Source organism: Odontomachus brunneus, unplaced genomic scaffold (assembly GCF_010583005.1).
Source record: "Odontomachus brunneus isolate Ranch 3 - 2012 unplaced genomic scaffold, Obru_v1 Obru_scaffold_065, whole genome shotgun sequence".
In the NCBI taxonomy this organism is placed as follows: Eukaryota; Metazoa; Arthropoda; class Insecta; order Hymenoptera; family Formicidae; genus Odontomachus; species Odontomachus brunneus.
In genome coordinates, this window is record NW_022639515.1 from 654,878 (window position 1) to 678,749 (window position 23,872).

At 37.9% G+C, this 23,872-nt stretch overlaps 3 protein-coding genes across 9 annotated transcripts in view; 1 reads left to right on the forward strand and 2 right to left on the reverse strand.

The window, feature by feature from the left end:
- LOC116846488 (oxysterol-binding protein-related protein 8) overlaps positions 1–6,944 on the reverse strand; it is a 14,403-nt gene extending 7,459 nt beyond the window's left edge. For 2 of the 7 annotated variants that reach the window (XM_032820383.1, XM_032820381.1), the window contains exons 1-8: positions 6,710–6,843; positions 5,540–6,540; positions 5,165–5,304; positions 3,177–3,305; positions 1,212–1,264; positions 720–950; positions 504–648; positions 87–308 (exon numbers count right to left, since the gene is read on the reverse strand). In XM_032820383.1, the coding sequence (XP_032676274.1) occupies positions 87–308; positions 504–648; positions 720–950; positions 1,212–1,264; positions 3,177–3,305; positions 5,165–5,297 (913 nt within the window). In that variant the 5' untranslated portion in view covers positions 5,298–5,304; positions 5,540–6,540; positions 6,710–6,843. Of the gene's footprint in view, positions 1–86; positions 309–503; positions 649–719; positions 951–1,211; positions 1,265–3,176; positions 3,306–5,164; positions 5,305–5,539; positions 6,541–6,709 lie in introns of all 7 variants that reach the window. The other 5 variants (XR_004378507.1, XM_032820382.1, XM_032820385.1 and 2 more) reach the window with 5 other exon arrangements.
- Positions 6,945–8,276: 1,332 nt separating this feature from the next.
- Positions 8,277–19,842, forward strand: LOC116846525 (nucleoredoxin-like). The gene is made up of 7 exons (XM_032820471.1): positions 8,277–8,893; positions 17,332–17,601; positions 18,057–18,157; positions 18,349–18,544; positions 18,717–18,807; positions 19,017–19,156; positions 19,284–19,842. The coding sequence occupies exons 1-7, from the start codon at positions 8,426–8,428 to the stop codon at positions 19,509–19,511; spliced, it is 1,494 nt and encodes a 497-aa protein (XP_032676362.1). The 5' UTR covers positions 8,277–8,425; the 3' UTR covers positions 19,512–19,842.
- Positions 19,746–23,748, reverse strand: LOC116846524 (cell division control protein 45 homolog). The gene is made up of 9 exons (XM_032820470.1): positions 23,282–23,748; positions 22,512–22,664; positions 22,228–22,437; positions 21,971–22,144; positions 21,655–21,890; positions 21,221–21,557; positions 20,743–21,137; positions 20,600–20,676; positions 19,746–20,518 (listed from the first exon to the last, which is right to left on the reverse strand). The coding sequence occupies exons 1-9, from the start codon at positions 23,330–23,332 to the stop codon at positions 20,454–20,456; spliced, it is 1,698 nt and encodes a 565-aa protein (XP_032676361.1). The 5' UTR covers positions 23,333–23,748; the 3' UTR covers positions 19,746–20,453.
- Positions 23,749–23,872: the final 124 nt, after the last annotated feature.

Sequence of the window (23,872 nt, forward strand, 5' to 3'; positions counted from 1 at the left end):
CGCTATAAAATTTTTCAGACATATTATATTTTGATTGCGAGTTACGCATAAATATTATATATGGAAACTTTGTCAATGATACTAACCGTGATCATCAAAATGCTTTTCATAATCCGCCTCGCTCCACTGAGTTTCATGAGTGGTGGTTGTATCGTGTGGTAATGTACGCGGTAACACACTTGTCGAACGGACTATTAACGAAGAACAACGTAACGACAATTCAAGTGCGTCTAACCAACATTTGCCTGCTGCTTGAGATGGAGCTCGAAAGATCAAGTAGGATGTTGGCAAAGGTTGCATAACAGCGCCTGAAAAAAGATAGAAATTTGTTTCTAATTGCAACATTAAAATTACGACATATCTATTACTGAATCTGATCAAATGTTACTTATACATTATAACAAAATCAAACTAACATGTAACAAAGGCCTTACTTACACACGTTAAAAGAAAGAAATAATAAAATACTTTACATAATATTGATAATTGAGAAGAAATTGTACCAATAGTTTCATTCTCCGGTCCTCGTGGGGCCCATATAGATTGTTCCAAAGGATGAAATAATTTAAAACAAAATCCATCTTTCTTACTTGGACGTTCTATAACTTGACATGTATTAAGTAGTACCGTTCCAACCCAATGATTGCTCTATAATAAATACATAAACAATGCTATAGTTTACAAAGAGCATATGGTTGAAAGAATACACATATACAAACCTTTGTTTTCGGGCTTTTGTATAGCAATAATAATCCAGGCTTGAGAATACACCACAACTTGGTCCAACTTTTTAATGTGCCACGTACTTTTAGCCAATCACTCATAACAATAACAGTTGGATCCTTGAAAGAACTTAAAAGCTCATTGGCTACTCTTTTCTTCTCCATTCGATAATTCTTTCTCTGTGCTTTATAAGATTCTTTTCGCGTCAATTTGCAAGAATCCAGCGACTGAAAAAATCGTTAAAACATTACTTATATATAGTAGACTACGTATATGTATTGTTAAGTAATGTATTTCAGATAATATCAATGTTATAAATTTCAATGTAATATATATATATATATATATATATATATATATATATATATAGAAAATTCTAGTTTAAATAGAAATAAAAAATTATTATGACACAATTAATAGTAAATGTCTTTATCAGTATACTATATATTACAACTATACATTGTAATAAAAATTGATTTATTATTTACCTTGTCTGAGGAATTGTCGACTTTTTGGCTACCTTCACCCATTCCAGATAATCCTATAACATATATAAAATTTTTATTACTTTCTTTCCAAAATACATTTTATGTAATAATATAATAAGATATGATAATATTAATATTGAGAAACTTATATGCCACCAGAATATGTACACAGATCTCTTGTATAAAAACTTTTATAATAATTTATATGTTCAAAATAATATTTTCCAAATAAATAATTTATATTACGTTATAAATTTTTTCTTTTGAGTATAGCAAATGTACGACCTAATTAATCATTTAATAATAAGATTAGTATATTTTGTTAGTTTTAAATATCACACACACACACACACACACACACACACACACACACACACACACACACACACACACACACACACACACACACACACACACACACACACACACACACATATATATATATATATATATCATACTATAAATTATCATTTTTGTTATATATATACAAACTAATGTTTTATATTAATTTCAACAAATGATTACAAACTAATAGTTCTTGTTATAAAACAAAATGTTAATTGCATATTCAAAATTAAAAGTGAGATAGATCTAAGTTTTATATTTTTAGGGAAAAAAATAATGCATGCTTATACTGTAGAAATAAATAATTTACAACACGCCTTATAATAAGAGTGCATAAGGTACATAATATTATCTCATTTTCTATTAGTATGAATCCCATAGAATGAATAGAATCCTACTCACGCATCCATCCAATCAGAACAGTGTGTAGATGAACATATTATTTTTTTTTCTATATATCATAATTTCAACAAATCAAGATAATTATTCTCTAATAATAATTCACAAATTTTATAAATTTTTATATTAGTATTTTCTTCTTATATGTTTTAATTGACAGAGGTATAGCCAAAATCAGTATTTCATTTTTATTTATTCTTGTTTAAAATAATTAAATTTTATACAAAAAATATCAATAAGAAAAATAAAACATATATATAGGAGGAAACTTTGACTTTACAGGACTTTGCAATTCTTAATATAACAGTAATAATTAAAAAATATAAAATATAATTATCTTGATTTGTATTATATAACAGTGTATATATTAAAAATAAGAATTAGAGTTACATTATCTATTTTCTATTACTTAAAAATATGTATTTATTGGTGAATTTTTCTCAATCATATACGATAGAAGAAAATAGATGTTTTTAAAGAATCTATTACTATCAAACCATCTCCAATTTTATTTATATATGCACAATATGTAGAATAATTTATAAGATTTGCATCAAATTTTAAGTGCAACAAAGTTCAATTTAATTATGAAAATATTATAATTATGAAAATTTAGCGAGATAGTACATAGTTTATATAGTACATACGAGATAGTTTAAATTTATATTACGAAAATATTACCTCTCTCCCAATCTGCGAGCACATATAAATATATTTAAATTTGATACAAATCTTATGAAATAGATCATAAAATACATGAGGCACACAAGTTCACATTACCGTATTATTACACTGAGTTATATAATCAGGTTTTTATACGTTTCTTACTATGTGTATAATGATGATGTAATGTAACAACCAGTATTATTAATTAAATAAACGTATTTTAGCATATCCAGCTTAAAGCTTGATTTACAAGAAAAAGCATGTAGAGTGCAGGTAAGAAGCATTAAATAATATTACTACGTTATATGAAAGTTCAAAGTTTGTAAAAAAAATTATATATAAAATAGAATGTAAAAGTAAATTTAGAAAATAGTTTTATAAGTCATATATATGATTTCACACAGAATTTCTCTAACACGTATGTATTTATTGTACTACAGAAAGAAAAGCATGTATAATGCCAATCAAGTTTTTAAAGCTGCTTGTATCTGTTCAGTTATTCCAGACTACAGCAACAATATGTATTAATTTTTGAAAATACTTCTAGGTTTATACCTGGAGACATTGGAGGTACACCGGCTGTAATATTTATGCTTGTTGAAAGGGACTCAGTTGATGGAAGTTTAGGTAATGGTGTAGACTGTGCTTGAATGCTGCTGCGTCGAAGATGTCGATCCGCTGGTTCTATATATTTAGCACTTATACAGTTGCACTCAATATTTATCGTCACGTTTTATATCATATTATAAATAGAAAAACGTTTCAAACAAAAACTATTCAACGATTACTTGACAATACATATAACACGAATTTGTATTTTCTACATTACAAATAGGTGATGTTAATGTGTAGAAATATAAGAAATCACACAATGTTATTACTTTTTATAGTGAACAAAATAAAAACTGTTAAAACACGTGATTGTCTGTACAGTCAAATTTTTATTAAAAATATTGCACGTTTGCCTACTTTGCTGCAAAAAAAATAGAAGATACGCATGCTCAAGTTATGCACAATGGAGCATGCTGTATTATATTAACTACATGCTATTTATTATTTATTATGCTGTTACATGCAGGAAATTCATGCATGTAAAATAGATACATTACAAGAAAGTATATAACAAATGGAAAAAAATTAATTTAGTATATTAATATATATAAAGTATATCCCAAAATAATATAGTTAATAATATACCATCTTTTATAATATTGTTCCAATAAGTGTTAACAACACGTGATTTTCCTACGTATAAATCTTATTTAATAAAAATATTCTAGGTATAAATATAAAATGTGTATAGCTTGTATCGAAGTTATTATTTTTACACTATATATTTTCTTAAGAAATAATATGCATGAAAGCTCTTACTAGAAAAAATACATTATTTAAAACAGCATTTGGAGTTAATCCCTTGGTTTTATTCAAAAGTTTAGCATTCAATATAAAATTATATATTATCCATTAAATATTAAATGCAAATATTAAACGCATTAAATATTAAATGATGCCAAGAGTAAGAAAGTGGGCCATAAAGCATAGTTATTATTCACAACAAACTACCAGTGCTTATAGTACTAGGGATTCCTACTATAATATGAGAACAGTCTGTTACACACTCTCAGATATTGATTTCCATTTTTCCAACAGTAAGAGGCTTGCTATAGTATGTATTTCATTCATATTAATGAACTGCCGTAACTTTGCATCTGACATGTTGGTAAGATTACCAAGTAGTTTTATATGTGAGATATATCGCAAATAAGAATTTAAATATTATTGAAATGCTATTAGTAAAATTATTGTAGTTTAAATCAATGAATATTTTTGCTCTCATTGTTCCATGTAATTTTCAATTAAGGATAAATTAAAATGTGCTAAATGTCTTCCAAATTTTGTTGATACATATCACATGTATATGCGGATTTTGCATTTGTTATTTAAAACATAAATGTATTTTATAAAAATATCCGTGCATTCATAGAGTATCAGACTAGTACATACATATAGATACCTCAGCTTATACAAATGTTGATATTACATAAACACAAAAAACTGCAGTAATCACAGGTATTACATAAATCTACCACATCTTACAAGGCTTTAATGATATGTGAGAATTCTGCAGAGACATGCTGCAATTATGCCTATATCCTCAATACAGTGTGGCTCAAATATCAATGACAAACGTTCTTACAAATTGTACAAACAGTAAGTATGGAAAATATGAACACATCTACCACTTCTATATATTTATATATACAATTACAACACAGACGAATATATTTCTATTGAGGTTACTTATAGTCTCCTTTGCTATTTCTAATTTTTTTAGAATATCTTATAAGCTAATTACTTTATGAGTGACAAAAATATGTAATACAGTTAATGATTAATAAATTACCATATTATGATTTTTATATTAATGTAATTAAGTTATATATATATTGTGGCATCATTGCATACTCAATATTAAAAATATATTCCTAATAACACATACATTAAAAAGTTAAATGTTACATGTAATATAATAATATACTTACGGCTGAAAGACCTGCTGACATTTGGTGGTGTCATGGTTTTAAAGGTATCTGTTGAGCCTCCAATTGGTACAGAATGTGCTTCTGTATGAGAGCGATGATCTCCACCAGGTACCACAATTGGTTGTGAACTCATTGTGAATCTAAGATTAAGTAGAATGTACTAATCAATAGTCCATTAAGACATTATGTCTGGATAAAGTAAAATGGTTGAAAAAAAGAATACGAAAATAGCAAAAAATACTAATAAGCATGCTCAAACACGACAGAGAATGCTAATATAGTTGAGTAACCGTGTGTTTTACTTTGTGTCTCAATCATCTGTTAATAGACCTAATAGTACAATGTGAGACTGTTAGGCAAAACATTAAGACTCACCTTCCTTTCGAACGATTGTTTCGCACGGCAAATTTATCAGTCCATTGCAATAATGAATTACGCGTAGGCGACGAATTAGAGCGTGATGCGCAAAGGAACACAGGCGAAGAAACGATGCATAGCTAACAGTCGACACTCGTACACAGATCTCGAGCACGCTGTTTGCCGTCGCAAATTATTGCGTTCTCGTCGAGGGTGCGAATCGCGTCGTATGCGAATATAGCCGTGAAGGAAGTGTCACGGATGGTGTCGCAGGCAAGACGGCGGCGCGAAGTGCGATGTACCATTGATCATCCGCGGCGACCCTTGCAATATATAAGACAACAGCCGAGAGCGTGTGCGGTTCCACGGAGTCGCGACTGCAACTGCGCCCGCAACTGCGACGTCCGCAACGGCGACGACGCGCAACGCGCCTCTAGCGGAAAAAGGAACGCCGGAAGGAAGATCGCGAGAAAGATTACTCGTTCGCCGTGACTGTGGCTATGTAATTAATTCGGCAAAAACATTGCGCCTCGCACGCCTATGACGCACGATGCGAAATATCGTGCACGCGTGCGTGATACTTATACTCGCTCACAGACTGCGACGCAACGACGACGACGACAACGACGTCAACTACGACATCGAATAACTATCGGCTGCACTCGACAGCGTGCTCATTTTTTTCAGTCCATCTCCGGTAGAGAGTCCGCCGCGATTCCGTGTTATTCAACAGACGACGCTTCGACGAGTCGCCGGAATGTCACGCACTTTTCAAAGAGCGGCCGGCCGTAACTGATGACGTGCGTGCACGCGAATCCAATTGAATCTCTTGTCGTTATCTCTCCGCCTGCGCCACCTCTCCTTCTTCCTTCGGGCGACCGATCGATCGCCGATACGTATGAATTTTTAATAATCGCGATTATTTACGATCGCGCTCAGGCTACACGGCTTCTAATATTAGCTGGTGTATCCTCGTTAAAGTAGGATTTCCCGCCTACGTTATGGAGCGAAATTGGAATCTAAAAAAAGAGAGGGAGAGTTAGACAGAGGTAGAGAAAGAGAGAAGCGTTACTGATCCGAGGTTAGGATTAAAGCCGGCAGTCCGTGTGACTCATGGCTGGTTGACTGCTGATTAGCGCTAACCGCGGTTAATCTGTAATTGTTCCAACGAAGTGGAACTTCGCTTACCGTGCAGTCTAAGTGCACTTCACTGTACAGAATGATCAAGCGATCTTTGCAGATCAGTCTCGCGCGCAAGCATTGCAAATACGTCTCGATATGCGTACGTACCGTGTGCTGCGAATTGAGAAATTACTGAGATTCTCGCGCGATACACATGAAGCTCGATAGACCTCATTGAACGAATAAAGGATCAGCCCATTTCCTTATCTATTTGTATCATGCGCAGAATCGCACACTCGACGGGATGTAAGAGAGAAAGCAAATCAGTAATCCAAGATTATTTGACCTCGGAGTGTCGCTGCGATTCTATGAATGTTAATCGATTAGGTAGCGCAATCCGTCGAGGAACAGCTTTCGCGGAGCGTCCATTGTAAGCTTTGGGTCAGCGGAAAAGCGGTCAACTGACGCAATTATTCGTTATACTTGATTCTGTTGGCGCAACCCACTGGGTGAATCCGTTATACTTAAATAGATAGATTTTCCTTTGGGACGTAAGTGACCTAAAACGATACGTAGCGTTGCAATACTGTAAAACTGCTTATAAAAAAGCACTAATATTGCGAGAGAAATATAATGTACGCAGTCACATTTCTAACGCAGACAAAGATAGTCGAGAGTTTCAGAAACGTTTCACAGTATGTTAAATGATCGAAACACCATTGATATCCGAAATCAATAATTATTACTTTCCACCAAGAAATCCAAGTCAACACATGCATCATTTTATCTTTGTTCCATACTCTGTATATAATAAAGATAGAATGATGTTTTGACGATTTGTATCTATTACTGGAAAACAACCAATATATATCTGGATGTTTGCCGGTAACGTCTTTAAAAGATTTCTTGAAGATACTCGGATCTCGTGAGTAGTAACATCATCGACCATTAGATGGCATGTAGAGCAACTTATTTTACGAAAGTAGAATCAAGCCTCGCATAAAAGCATCGGGTCACGGCGTTACAGCGTCAGGAAAAAGACATCTGCGATGTTTTAATCGTCTTACTGAAGGATACATTGTCAACCCATTGTTACCCATTGTCAACCTTGATGCTTTGTCAAACAACGAGTAGAATTCTATTTCATAGCAAGCGCTTCAGGATCCAGTTGTTAATCGTCTTACTGAAGGATACATTGTCAACCCATTGTTACCCATTGTCAACCTTGATGCTTTGTCAAACAACGAGTAGAATTCTATTTCATAGCAAGCGCTTCAGGATCCAGTTGTTAATCGTCTTACTGAAGGATACATTGTCAACCCATTGTTACCCATTGTCAATCTTGATGCTTTGTCAAACAACGAGTAGAATTCCATTTCATAGCAAGCGCTTCAGGATCCAGAGTTACGTTTGCGCTCCGTGCACGCGCGCCATTTCTGCCCGCCATATTGTCACATATCGATACTATCGAGCACGTGTCGATACTATCGAGCGCTTCGATAATATTGAAGCGTCGCTGTGCGACTCGGTCGCGCTCGGCTTCGATCGGTCGATTCCGTAGCGTTGCGTCGCGCTTGGGTCCGAAGCCGCGCGCGAGTTAACGAAAGGTGAATCAGTTCGCGTTGGTGCGGTCGACGACACGCGTGGGTGATAGATCGCAGTGCCGCAACGGCACCCGGACAGCACACGAGTCGAGTGAGTTCTCACCAACCCCTTCTTCGTGGGAAGGCTCGGCGTCGGCGCGCGTCGCCGGCGAATGAAGCAAGTTAGCCGCGTCGAGCGATGGCAACGTGCATCAGCGAACAGATACCCTCCGCGTCGGTGAATGTCGCGAGGAAGCCGGCCTCGTCGACGGCCGCTGCCGCCGGCAAGCCGACCTGCTGGCAACACCGGCTGCTCGGCAAACAGCTCGCGCGCTGCAGCCAGGTTAACAACGCGCGCCAAGACGCAAAGACAAAGCCGCTCGACGCGACCGCCTCGCTCGTCAGCGAAGACGGCCGGCCGGTATGCGAGATCATCGGCATGTACTTCAGTTTCGTGAACCCCGGTGCCACCTGCGACGACTTCACGCGTCAGCTGGTCGAGCTCTACGAGAGTGTCAATGCGGAAGAGCGGAGAAAGAGATTCGAGGTGGTGCACGTGGTCCTCTGGAGCAACGTGACCGACGTGCTCGACTTTGAGGAGAGCTTCCGCGTCCACGTAGCCGATCTACCTTGGCTCGCGGTGCCGAACAATGACTACGAGAGGAAGGTAAGATCGATCTTAATTTTTGTCACTGAATGATTTTATATGAGACCATTGTGTTTTCTTTGAATGTGAATGCCGAGACAGGAGAACAAAACAAAAAAGAACAACTTTCAGAAGCTTATTATTATTATTTTAACAAAATTATAAGAAAGTCGACGAGTTGCGTTATTAGATTGACTCGTATCCGTAAAGCCTATCGAAAAACATTTTGATAAAAAGTCGATAAAAATGATAGAAAGTTTGTATTTTTCTTCTAAAACAATTCTTTTCTTATCGAATTAATTAATTTTAAAATATTGTTTCATTATCGATTATTTAGTACGTCGAGTACGTGTGGGTTATTTTTAATTAAAATATTACTGGAATTAATCGTAATAAATAATGCATTATTGATATCGTTATTTGGAGATTGGAAGTTTTGATACGGCAGGAGGTGATAAATGCATTATTGTATTCTGAATGAAAGTTTAAAACAAACTGGGTTGAATTTCGAAAATTCGCCGGACTGTTCCAAAGAGGATAGCGCGCCGCTTGTTCTCGGAGTAAGGAAAGTAAGCGAAAGATGTCGACGACTCTGGCTGGGAGAGCAAACTGGTAAGAAAGTTCCTCCAGCGAGAAGAAATTGTTGAGAAGCTTCGATGGTTTCTCGTGTCTTTTCATTACTTATTACGACGAAACTTTGGTACTGAATAGAGAAAGTACTAATTGTAATTAAAAGTTTGCTTCTCGCGAAAGGAAGAAACTGTTAGGAATGATGATTGAGACCCTCAATTTCCTCTCTTATTTCGTCGCAAGAAAACCTCCATGCGCTAAAATGCTTTTCAATGCATTGCATTGAAAAAAAGATTCTGCAACAATCTGAGATAACACGCCGCTAATACGTTTCATCCCGACAAATTGAATTCCAACTCGCCCTCAATGCTGATGAATAACGCATCGACCTCGGTGGCAATTTTTTTCAGCGAGTCTCTCAAGACGTCTGTCGCCAGCCTCGTCGGCGGAAAGTCGGTCGAATTTATGCGAGATCCCGATCTCGATTGCTCGAACGATCAAGACAAAAATCCCGCGCCTAATTCTGTCGCCTTTCCGTGTCGCCGACTACAAAGTCCGCCTAGGCGGAGGGTTCGCAATCGACGCCGAACTCCCATTTTTCTCAATTCGCTCCACGGAATCCGCGGTAATGGGACGCATCCGGCGATCCTCGGGCCGCAATCCGCATAAGATGAAAACGCCCTGGCACAAAGGAGTCCTAATTGTAGACCGTGCCCATCCGGCGAATAAAATCGAACATATACGCGTAGGAACGTGGCACGTCGCCTTGGGCGGCGCGATTTCGCACGAGTCGCGTGCACTCACGCACGCGGACGGGCACTTACACGCAGGAAAGTCACGTCAGCCGGCGACAGCGCGGCACAACATGCGTTTTTCATTCGGCACAGGCCTTTTAACCCCTTCGCGGCAACGCTATTTAAGGTTCGAATTTTATTTCGCGCGAATCCGTCGGCCGGAGGGTCGTCGCATGCACTTCGACGCTTTCGAGATATATTATCCACCCGCGCGATCTTTTCACCATTACCGTGTTACTCGGTATGCATTATCGTCGTGTCGTTGATACTGTACGCGAAGGCACAGCGGTAGGGATGGGAGAAGTGGGGGAGAAACGCGACAAAGAAAATTGCGAAAGTGCAGTTCGTAAGAATGGCCTTGCGTGTGAACGACTAGGAGAAAGAGCGGTGCTTTGATCGTAGAGTGAGTCTTTTGTATATATATATGTGTGTGTGTATATTGTAAGATGTGGTAGTTGTTAATGCATCTTCTCCTGAACCTGAACTTCTCCTCTCGTCGGAGAGTTACTTGTGAAGATTGGAGCGTGCTGAGGAATATTTGATAATGGTTGGCGCGCGGTCACACGAAGAAACGCGTAACTTTATATTAAGACGAGAAATGTAACTTTATATTAAGTTGATAAGAAAGGATTCGTCGTGCTTGTCAAATAAGATAGAAACCGAGATAAAAACCAAGTTCAGTTTCAAAGAGTCAGCGATTTTTACGAATAAAATAAATAACATCGACTTGGTACTTTTTTACACATATATATAACGAGGACTTCCTGTTCAGCTTGAAAGGACTTCTCCTTTCAAGCTTCCTGCGAGAATTCAATGGGAAAATGACGAATCTCTTGCACCAACCTAATCGTGTTGAATATTTTACGCGACATTGTTACTAATTTCACGAGACTATCGACGCTGAGTGTTCGGTCGATAATTAAATTCGTTAGAAAATTAAATGTCTCACGACGCGAGATATTATAGATGTTATATCTATTCGATAACACTTGAGCTTTCAATTTGTGTTTTAACGATGACACACGCACGAAACGTGTCACGTGCACGTAAACGCAGACAATATGCGAAATGTTCAAATGCCTACTTGAAACGCCGGATCACTTCACATTTTATTCAGTCGTGGTACTTTAGGCTCATTGATGTTTATAATAGGGACGCACGTACCGGGTACAATGCATACATTTAATCGGCCTCAATTGCAAAGAGACCGTAACGATAAGCGCTTTACTCGTAATCAACGTCAAGTAGCATCGCGATTGGTCCCCGCTCATTAATTCCGCGCTTAAATCGCCGTCGAGTGCTTTTTGTTGCAATTACGGATGCCGCGTTGTAGTTTTATTAACGAGAGAAAGGGAGCTAATCGGAGAGATTATAATGAGCGATTAAAAAGCGGAAGAAGTTAGGGAGATCGATTTCCTTTGAGATTGGTGAGATTATCGGACGTCTACTAACAAGATCATACATAAATAATGATACGAGATCCATTAAAATGCGCTCGCTAAAAATGCCATGTTTATTTAAAGTATGAAATTATTAATACGGTGTAAATTTGTGCCTCCCATGTGTTTTTATGTTTCCCGGAGGGAAACAGCTCGCACGCAAATCTAACATTCAACATGGCGAATTTATTATTATTATTCCATTAAATTAGATATTCGTCGACAGAGGACCACTGTCATCGATTTAAAAATTGTTTTCGAAGTTCCAATTTGCATCAATTTATGGTATCGGTTTCGATGTATTAGTTCCTATTTCTCATATAACTACATACGCAATGCACACACACACACACACACACACACATGTGCGTGTATTATGCGACGATAAAGAGAGGTATTCGAATTGTTCCAACGAGACAAACATCGAAGCTCGGTTGACGAGATCGCAAAAACACGCGTGAGCGAGCGGGCAGGCGAACGAGATCATATTGCTTATCAGCGAGCCGGTCATTCGCCTTTTTCGCGTCCGTGCATTTTCGATGGTCCTCTTCATCCGCTCTATCTACACGAAAGACAACACTCGGCTGCACCCTGTGAAGGCGTCTCTAGGAGGTCCCCGCCGCTTCAACGCTTTAATCAGACGAGGTTGCTCATAGCTCGGACGTTTGAAATCGCTTCGTAAGAAAACGCGCGCGCGCACGCGCGTGTCTTTGCCCGCGAGCGGCGCTAACGAGAAAGCCACCGGGGAGAAAAAGGAGTCCCCTCTATTCCGAACGGAATGGGACGACCCATATCTTCCTCAAATAGCGTTCTCGTTCGTTCCACGTGATAATGAAAGGAATCGGAAGAGACGACCAGCGAAAAACGGACGACGAGGTCGCGGTATGTGTGTTTCTTTTCGTTCGTCGCTATCTCACGCGGATGTTTCATGAAAGATGAACTCGCCGCGAGTTTCTTTGGAATGCCTGCTGAAAGTCACCGGTCTAAACATACATGCGGAATCTTAAACGGCCCCGTTCGGCCGATTTCTCCTCGCGCGCAAAGATAATTACGACGCGGGCGCTTCGACACACTCTAAATTTCTTGGAGTGAGATTTCACTCCAAAGTAGTGAAAATTGCACCAATCAAAGTTAGAGCGAGAACTTTACTCCAAACGAGTGAGAACTCACTCCAAGCGAGCAGTATTTTCACTCGTTTGGAGTGAGTTCTCGCTCTAACTTTGACTGGCGCAATTTTCACTACTTTGGAGTGAAGTCTCATTTCAAGAAATTTAGAGTGCAACTTTCGATTTCGAACGACGGTACTTCGCTGCCGAATCTCTACTCGTTCGCGGTTGTGTAACGTCGATCGGAACGCAGTGCATAACTGAAAAAACGAAATTAATTACGCGAATCTTTGCGCTTTGTTTAATTTTGTATACACATATCTCTGCATGTAAACTAAATTATATATGATATAGAGTTTAGTTATAAAAAGGGTCTTTAAATTTGAACGTTATTAAAATAGATAGTAAAGGTGGAGAGTGACCGGTGAAATTTTCGCCGAGGCATAATCGACTGTGACTTCGTTGCGAAACAGCTATGAGAAACCACGGCGACGTAACGAGGTATTTCATATGTGAGTAGCTTTATATATATACCTTGTAAACTGTTTGAAATATTCGAGACGCTGTCACGTCTGGACTGTATCAGATCTGGAGCGGAGGTACGTGTCAATACAAGATAACATTAAGCGCACACAGTATAACAAGCGGAACGAACCGTTGTCGTAAATTCGAACGACGGACTTGCCTCTCTTTTCCTCTCTCTCTCTCTCTCTCTTTCGCTTGCAAATAAATAAATAAATATACATACGTACACACACACATACATAGTAGCGTTAGATTGTCTCTCTTAATTACACGAGATCCACTAATTGAGTTATCGAATGGATTGGCTGGCGGCGGTGGTAGCTGTAGCACGCTGTCTACTACGATTTCCCGATCCATTCCTCTCAATCCGTTCCTCCGGATTCATCATGCCATTCCGACATTCTGATGTGCACGATAAATCGTATGCTCCGCTTTCCTGCGAAGGTCGGTCTTCTGTCTGCGAATTTCCAAATATAATCAACGTGTGTAATTACTTCCGCATCTGAAACAACTTTTACACGCTTTGAGCGTAAGAGGAACAGAGAGGATCACTTAATTAGCTATTAAACGTTCTCTAAATATATTTCAATTACTATGAAAGATATTCATACATATTTTCATCTAATCCTGCTACGTCGAATACGTGAATTGCTTGAGTACATTCGTGGAAATCGGACAAGAAATCTTATCGCTATTTCATGTCGGCGGCCGCAGCTTCGTTTTACGTTTTGTTTCGTGTTTTATTTTCCTCTTTGCCCCGGCGCATGTCTATGAATTGTGCACGACCTATTAGCTCGTGGTCAAAGGAAAAGTGGTGAATGCACAAATTGCTCGCATGAAAGGCCGCGCCTGTGTTTGTAGGAGAAAAACGAATCTCGCGAGGACTCGGAGTCACGTTATCGTCATGTATCAATCTCTCGTGGATGTTGTTGCATATATAAACACTGCATTATAATCAAATACTCTGCTTGTTCATGAATATTATTAATAATCATGTAATCGAGTGAATAGATGCATCTAAAATGCTCTCTCTCTCTCTCTCTCTCTCTCTCGTGTGTTTGTCGCGAGATTGTAAAATTGTAATTTTTAACTTGAAAATTTTAAAAGCACAACTTCTTTGAAAAATTAATACCAAGAATCACGTTGTAACGCGCAATGACTGTCTATCTCAAAAGAGCTTGCAGAAAATACAACGTGATTACATTAAAATTGAACAGTTCTTCATAACGCGAAGTTGAATTTGTGTATAAGCCAAAGAAATCCAAAGATTCGCTTTGTCATAAAACATTGTCATGGAAACAAGAAAACTATAAACATCGCTTAAAATTAACAAGTATCAGTACGATTTTGCTTATCAGCGTTAATTGATTGATTAGATAACTCGGCGAAAATGGTAATCGAAGTGCATTTCATTTCTCCTTCGGATATGTCATGAATTTGTTATCGTGTGCGCGAGTTGTTCCGAATGCGAGGAAGGTGCCTCGTTTCGTGTTACAATTGGCGTCCGCAAAAAGTTTAAATTCGCTGGCGCCGTAACGAGTCGCCCACACGCGACATACACTCTTATCGAAGCGAGCGTGAGCAACGCTCGTAGACAACCGGGGAAAAGCCCGGAGGGAAAACGCGCGATTGTCGTCGACTGACGCGGTCGAGCGCGCGTTGGCGGCGTCGGATAAAGACCGACCAACCCCCGCGGTCTGTGTACATACACGCGGCAGACGATTGAACGCGTGCGAACGCCAGTCAAAAGTGATCTCCGTCTGGTTTCCGTTTCTCTCTCACGCCGCTACGCTTCCCAGCCGCGTTCCCGGCTGGCCGTTTTCACTCCAGGTCGCGGCGAGGGACCCCGCCGGGAGAGCGGCTGAGCGAATGAGAGGAAAAGGTGCCGCGAGGACACGAGGTAGACGAGAAAAGCGGAGAAGGTGAGAAAGAGACATGCAGCGCAATATCCTAATTGTAGCGGCGTACACTATACGTTATAAATAGTCGCTCGTTTCACGAGTGTCTGTTAACGGTAACGGGATTGCCCGCGCTTCAAGAGAGACATCGGTAAACAACGGTAAAGCTAACAACTGACGTCCAACATACTTCACAAATATCATATAAAAAGTAAGCTCGATATATGCCACGTGGAATAAACAAATAAAAGAAAAGTACCGCTATATCGGAGCTCTTTGTCTCGCGTATCGAACGATCCCTTGTATACTCTTATTACCCGTAAATATTCGAGCGCGATACACTCCTTCGGGAGACGCTCGCGCAGCAGCGGAGAAGCGGGCATTTATGACTCCCAGTATGCGGACCACCGAGGGAAATAACGACAGCAGCGTGGAGCGCGGTAGCGATGCGAGCTAGGGAGGGAGGAGGACACACGCGTTATCGACCGCTCGAAACCGAGCGGGGGCGAGCGCGAACGCGAACAACGTACGTATACGTGGGGCACACCACGTGACGCGAGAGCGAACGAGAACGCGGCGCGGGAAATATACGAAGGGACTACCCTTTCCCCGCGTCCTCCTTTCGCCCTTCGTCGACGACCTTCTCCCTTTCTCTCTCTCTCTAGCTCTCTTTCTCGCTGAAAGCTCATGATAACGTACATGGTGCGCGTTCCGCGTTCGCTACCTACGGACCCTTCCTCTCTCGCCTTATGCCTGCCGCCCTCTCCTTCCGTCCCCTGTCCTTCACTCCTTCGCCCTTGCCGTTCTTTATGCGCGACCGTAACACGTAACGGGGCATCCCGCGCGATACGAGAGATTGCCCTACCTTCCACCCGAGATATCGAACTGCGGGGCGGCGCGGGGGAAGATTGCGAATGTTCGAAGAAGGGGTCGGCCGACTTAATGCAATTTCGGGGTAGATTGGAAGGCTTAGACTTGCCCACGCTACTTCTCGTCGTCTCGAATTATGACACCGGGCCGACGGAAGCTGCGTCGGCGATTTTCCCTCAACGGGGAGACCGGGATACACTTTAAAATAATATTCGGTCCGAGGGTCGTACACTCGTATATCATCGGATAATATCAGTAGAACCGAGGGAGAGACAAAGTTCATGCTTCAGTGTTCTTTTACAACACGTTGAACCTTCGAGTTACTCGTCGATTGTAATGAGATTTCGTTTTTTTCATTTGAAGGATCATGAGACGCGTGAAGATCGTCACACAGGGAGACTAGGTATTGAAATAGCGAGAGAATAAAAGCGAAAAAATTCGACGGGGCAGATCGAGAACTGAAGCCGAGAACGCGGAAAAAAATTCCATTAAAGTGGCGCGTTGTTGCTAATAATGTACTCAAAGGGACTATTTAAATATACTTGCATTTTAATTAAAATATGCTGTATATATTTTCACGTAAGAGAGATGCTTGGAAAATTTTTAAAAATTTTCCTTCTTCTAAACTGCCTTTTCTTAGAAAGCTTTAAAATGAGACTCCAGAGTGAACGACGCAATAAACTAAATATTGATATGTTTCCGTCCCTTTAATAGACTTTCTGTACAGCTCTTACTCCATTATCCTTATTACTTCTCGAGAAATATCTTCTGTATATTACGGTACACTCCTCGCAACATTAATGTAACTCCGACGGCAGTCGCTCTGCACGCTCATTGCTACAAAGTCCCTGGAGAAATATGCTCCCGGCATGTCTTGTTCGCCGGTATTATCGAGCGAGACCATTACTTTCTTCTTTCTACACTGCGATAATTACATCGCTTATATTAATCAACGTGAAATACTGCACACGCACAAACCAAGTGTGAAGATCGCGTCTAATTATTTCGCATATTTCTCCACTAATTTATATCTTATCTGTGGATTTCTCTATGAATAATTTTACATCCTTAATTTAAATTCTTATCACGTTTCATGTATTAATACAATCGTCTCGCAAACGTATAGCGTAACGATATGTGAAATAAGATACAAGGCGTAGATACAAGATCTTAGGCGTATATAACGATATTTCGAGCGAGTGATAACCAATCAAGCACATAATTGTCATTCGCAAATTAATCTTTATGATTTTACAGACCAGATTGACTCGAAGGTATCGGATAAAGGCGGGCGTACCAACGTTGATTTTACTAGAGGGCTCAAACGGATCTATAGTGACGAGAGGAGGAGTTGAACGAACTGTCGCCGATCCTACCGGTGCAGAATTCCCTTGGAGACCTCCACATCCAAAAGCTGCCCTTGAGGATGGACCTCTCTTGCCATGCGGTGGCCGGGACAGCAATGAACCGATGTTGCACGAGGAACTCCGCCACTGTTTCAAAGGAGTTTATTTCAGTGCACATTGGGTAAGCAGCAATGTTGAACATGTGTATGTATTAATCGCTTCGTTCTCATTTCTGTGTGTGAGTAGCGCTGTATTGCTTGGTCTGTATGCGAGTTCCTCAGTCAGAGCATATATATATTTTTAGGAATACTAATTAATTTAAAATATTATACCTTTTATCTTAAATTTGACCCATAACTTATAAAAAATTAATTATTCCGATTTTAAGTAACTATGAATAAAATTTTAATGTAAGCACTACAGTTAAATTAATACTTAAAAAGTAGTTAATAATATCATTAATATTATAATAGTATTGATATTAATAATATTAATATTGATAATATTGATAATATTAATTAATTATTAATACTGAATTAATATTAATTCAATTTGCACATCTTTTATTACTAATATTATAATATTAGCGAATACGTAATTAAATTATCTATTTTTAAAATCATTTTTTTTATTCAGTGTCCTCCTTGTAAAGCTTTTACACCGCAACTCGTGGATACATATCAACGAATCCGGGAGAGAGGCCATGATTTTGAAGTAATCTTCGTGAGTTCGGACAGGTGGGTTTGTTACTTAATCGTTTAACACAATTCGTAGCACTTTTATCCTTGGATTATCAAGATATTATTTCCAGACATTTATCTCTTGTGTATTCGACGATTAATTTCTCCCTGCATAACTATTACTATACATTTCCGCCTTTGTTTCCGTTTCTTTTCTAAAGGATTTTAATTGTGCGTTCTTATTTTAGGAGCGAGGACTCTTACAATGCGTACACGGAGACAATGCCTTGGTTGAAGATACCTTTTAGCCAGGAAGAGAGACGTCGGAAATTGGCGAGAGCTCTCGACGTTCAAGCAATACCTACTCTGGTCATTCTGGATCCTCGCGACAATATAATCACTCTAGATGGACGCACCGAGCTGATTGAAGATCCGGAGGGCCTGGTAATATAAGTATTTTTTAAAACAATTAAAATAATACAATTTAAACGCGCGAAAAAACTTATTAAAAACTATATTCCGCATAAAATAACATGCCTTAAAAAGTTTTCTTTTAAAGTTCTCTTATAATCTCGAAATATATTGTTAATTTTATAAAAGCTTTCTGAATTTTCAGAATTTTCCCTGGACAAGCAGAATGGTGAATATCTTGACAGAAAAATATGCTACATCGTTACACGATGCTCCGGCCATTATCTTATTTGTTGGTAAGGATATAAGAAAAAGATATTTGAACATTTTTAAATTATATTAATGTTTCTATGACACACACACACACACACATATATATATATATATATATATATATATATATACACATACAGACATCAATATAATTTATATATCATATTAATATAATATATATGTATATATATATATACTAATAACTTCAAATTACCTTACATATATTTTGCAGAGGGTGAAGACTGCGAGATTCAATTCGGGGAAAGCGTATTACTGCCAACAGCACAAGCGTATAGAAGGGATCGGCCAGACTATGATCCAAACTATGATGATCCTGACGACGATACCTTGCAATTTTATATAGCTTTAGATGTAGGTATACACGTTGAATATGATAAATTAAATGTATATGATAATGTTTCTCAGAGATAATTGTGAACATAAATCTTGTGAGTATAGAATATTCATAAAGTATACTTAATGATTTTTTTCCATACAGTGTGAAACGTCCGATATTCTTCGTGAATTCATTGGTTTGGATGACGCGGTACCTCTTTTGACTGCTATTGACATTCCACGAGGAATTTACGTGGTGATGGAGGATGGTGCTGAAATTACCGTGGATTCTGTACAACAGTTCGTTGATGGATTTCTCAATAACAAATTGCCGACTAATAAAATAGCGGCAGTCCGCAAGACATCAAAAACCGAACATGTGCCGGCCTAAAGCCATACAAGATATGTTAATTAAGCGAGATATTTCTATTTGTCAGATTTTTATAAGAGAAGGAGTTGCTCGAGTGTCAGATAAAAACAAGTCCCTCTCCTCCTTTTTTACTCCTGTCTCTGTGATACTGTCACTCTTTTCGTAGGAAGAATTCCGCGCGTAAATCGTACTCTGTTTTGCATAATCCTCTGCGGATGTAACCAAAAGATGTATGTATTATACCATAGCCAAAAATAAATCGATCAAATTGTATTTTTAAGTGTACACACGCACACGAATACGTTAATATATTATATATTACTTAATAAATGCCGAGTGGGCGCACTTTGAATGCTCTTATGTTTATGAAATAGCCTGTTCATCGTTGTAATTTGTGAGTCGCATTTTGATAGTTATGTTACAGGTATTCGAAGATCCAATACAATATCTATATACATATAGTCGTACACAAATTTCCTACTTTATACATTTACAATAAGTATAAGCAAAATATCAAGTAGCTGTCAAGTAGCGCAAATGTAATTATTTTATTTTATATCTCTTTTTATCGGTTTTCGAGTTCTTTTCTATAAAATTGCTTAATTTATCATATTTCTCTTAAATTACTAATTTATATGTTGTTGGAACAAGAATGATTTTTTTATACCTTATCTTACTGTTGTACCTTAGTCTTTCCTATACAACATACATTATACTCACATGAAACGCTATTGATTCACATATATCGGTCCTCTAGTCTATATATTAAATATTTTACAATTATAAAGCTACTACGTCGTTGATTAAAAAATGTACAGAAATTGCATTTTTTTTTAAAAAGGCACCGTATGTCATGAGCAATAAAGTTGCATTGGATTGTATTAATGGTCGCGCTAACTAAAAATTTGATTAATAAGACTGTCGCACCGTTTCCCTTTAATAATTATGTGTTTATGACGATCATCACGTAAGGAGCGCTGCCAGAGCATCAAGAAACTTGGTCCTTTCCTCGACCTTCAGTCTTATTACTAAAAAAAATAAAATAATGTTATAGTGAGTCTCACTTATTAGTACTTATGTATAACTAAGAAATTAATATTCAAATTTACTTGTACTATCAAAGTAGTCTGCTTCTATGTAACAATTTTTATTTTTTGCAGCTTGCTCGAATGCTTTCCCAAATAAACTGTAATAAATTTATAGTTAATTCTTAGAAAAAAGATTATGTTTTCTTCATACTTTTAAATATTACCTTCTGGGTTGATCTTCACAAACTGGTGGTATACCAACAAGGAGACACAAGCCTTCCTCTGTACTGACCATTGCAGAAGCTACGAGTGGCCATTCAGGCGCGTGTCTATTTCTCGAAGAATTCACATATGCCTTGAGAGCAAATTGAGCTAACATAATCAAAGGATGAGAATGCGCGAATAAATGAGTATCTATATTTCCATCCGGCACATTAAGATACAGAAAGGAACTAAAGTTTTGTATTTGCTTAGCTTCTAGTATGCTCTGTGCCGTTTTAAAGATGTTATGAAGCATCAGCTTTGCTTTCTCTATACCGTCTTCTACAATATCTTTGTTCGTACGCGACAAACAGTCCAGTGTATCTAAGAAGCAACGTTGTGGTTGTCGGTCCTTTGTCTGTAAAAATATGATATATATGAGAGGATTGGAAGAAAAAATTTGAATTATAATAAATATTAATATATTCAAGAGTTGCTTACCGTGGAATCCAATAAAGCCAACATCGCATATACCATATCCGAGGCACAGTACTTGAAACGATAACCATATTGAAGGGTAAAACTACTGCCGATGATACTATTAACTTTATATTTGCCAGCCAATTTTTCAACCATCTGCTTAAATTCCTGTCTAAAAGTAAGATCCATTGCACGAAACAATTGTCTAGATTGCACCAGAGGCAAACCCATTTCAGCTAAAACTTCTTTCAAACGCTGTTCTCCTCTAATCGACCAAAGACGTAGTGACACCGAGGTCGACATTGAATATTTTAAGCTAGCTTCAACAGTCCAGTGGCGATACAATGCTAATTGAAGGCTGTTTCGCATCGTTAAGGAATTACGTTCATAAATACATAAGCATTTGTCAGATATCCTCATTATATAAAAAAATATATAAAAAAGCAGAAGGATACTCTTTATCATAAGTAACTTTAACAGTGCTTTGTTGCTGTTGTTTATTGATATCAGCACCTTGTCTGTGCGTCAGTCTTGAAACATGAGCTTGAAGGGAACCCTCTTCAAGAACAGTGATTCGTGACTCTACCTTATTAAGAATAGACTGCTCTGTTGAACCAACTATAGCCCACCATGCCATATCTAAGTTATCTTTTGACATATTCCAAGCCATCTCAAAAACCAGTATCGCACTCTGTAATAAAACATCATATATGTTTTTTAAAAATGTGTAACTCCAGTATATTACATGTAGTTTTCAATTATAATTCATACTGATTTTCCATAATAGCTGTATTGTGAATAATTAAAGAGAATCGTCGCTCTGTTCTCAATCCATTTTCGTCGTTCACTTCGCCTTAGGATGTCTTCTTCATTTAATCTTCGTCTTTTGTTTTGAGCATTTTCATTTTCATTGTCTGATTCTTCATTTTCATCCTCCTCATCTGTCTGTATATAGTAATTAAGCAGAATTATAGAAGAGACAATTGCACATGGTGCACTAACAAGCTTATTGCAAATATGTTACATACACTATCATCTCGGAATATATCATTATATTCTGGGATTTCATTGTCTTCATCAGATTTACCAAGAATACGTATTTGATTTTCTGAATAGATATTACATAAATCATAGGGCCTATGACTGTCAAGAATAAAAAATATCATAGATTCACCTGGTTGAAGTAGTTCTACTAAATCTAGAGTACCACCACAATTTATCATAATAACATTCCTTATCTGAAATATTAAGGGTTATCAATCATACACAATGTATGATAAGAAAATCAGTTTAAAGTACCTCATGCTATTACCTCTTCGCAATTTTCTTCAAAGGCATTGATCATATCTTGAATGCCTCGAACAGGTACAAGGGTATATATCACATGATCATTTTTTAAAAGATGTTGTAATATTCTACAGGCACAGATTGCATCAACGTCAAAGTTCACCAAAAGTAAACATCTCTACATAATAGAAAAAAATTAGATAATTTAATTCAATCTATTAGAAAAATCTATTCTTTTCTGTTTAACTGTATTTAGGCTATAATAAAATAGAGGCTATAACAAAGATAAATTTGATTAATATAATAATTGATATATTTGAATAATTGATATGATTGAATAATTTGATATATATATATAAATTGATGAATGTATAGTAATAGCATATAATATATAGCATTGTAATATATCGTATCCTATTTGTGTGTATCACTGATTCTTATTATTATTATATTATATTCTAATAATATTTTGTCTTTTATTCTCAAGTGAAAAAGAATAACGGCTTTGATTTGTTTCACCAATATGATCCAAAAGACATAACAATCGCATATATCAATAATTCACATAAAAACAGATGATGGCCAAGACATGACAGATGCTACGATTGGAATATTGTAAAAACAATTTATCGCAAATATCAATACAGCACCAAAATTATGTTATGATTGTATATCGAGTTCCAAAAAAGCGAGTTAGGCAAGAAAGTCTTGAGAAACGAGCTCGTACGAAAGCGTGGTAACCTATAATTAAAAGGCGCGAATACATCGTGGTGGGATAAAACGAAGTAGACTTACGCTTCTTTGGATCACATCGTAGAAATCCTTTACTAGATTCGTCACAAACATGTTGCGATCGTTCACGGCGCGCGAAACATTGCAGATTTACGATGGCTTCGTAGCTGGATCTTGGCATGAGCGACTTAGCGCGAAAATCCAAACCGTTGGTCACGAGGCGTTCTGTCGCAGCAACAGCGTCGTTGTGCAGACACCCGACACGCTATCTTCCGCATCGCTATCCCTAAGCCCGGCGCATAAACGCGACATAATTGAAATTTTCGAGCGTGGCACGCATATTACCTGAACATCTGCATGAGAGTGTATACGTGCTTACAAACGACGCCGGAAACAATGGTCAAACAACAGACAGCAGTTTTTCATAACAATTTGTAAACAGTGACAATCGATTATTACTGTGCCGATGGATCGAGATTAATCGAATCGCATTATCCGATGCTTAAAGCAGAGAGAAGTCTGAGAGTGGCCACCAGCTTGATTTTAGTGGCCAGAGTGCATGGTACGGTCCAGCGGGTGCTGCAAATGGTTTGTAGCGTTTTTACTTCTTTCTCTTTCTTCATTCGAATCCGAGGAATAGAACAAGAGAGAAAA

What these genes read in the sequence shown, in the direction of transcription:
- LOC116846525 (XM_032820471.1), top strand. Translation starts at nt 8,426, where the DNA reads ATGGCAACGTGCATCAGCGAACAGATACCCTCCGCGTCGGTGAATGTC. An exon ending in TTGAAGATCCGGAGGGCCTG is followed by an intron (nt 18,545 to 18,716) that starts GTAATATAAGTA and finishes CTGAATTTTCAG; the next exon opens with AATTTTCCCTGGACAAGCAG. An exon ending in GGCCATTATCTTATTTGTTG is followed by an intron (nt 18,808 to 19,016) that starts GTAAGGATATAA and finishes TATATTTTGCAG; the next exon opens with AGGGTGAAGACTGCGAGATT.
- LOC116846524 (XM_032820470.1), bottom strand. Translation starts at nt 23,332, where the DNA reads ATGTTTGTGACGAATCTAGTAAAGGATTTCTACGATGTGATCCAAAGA. An exon ending in TGGCTTTATTGGATTCCACG is followed by an intron (nt 21,138 to 21,220) that starts GTAAGCAACTCT and finishes ATATTTTTACAG; the next exon opens with ACAAAGGACCGACAACCACA. An exon ending in AGACTACTTTGATAGTACAA is followed by an intron (nt 20,519 to 20,599) that starts GTAAATTTGAAT and finishes TATTTTTTTTAG; the next exon opens with TAATAAGACTGAAGGTCGAG.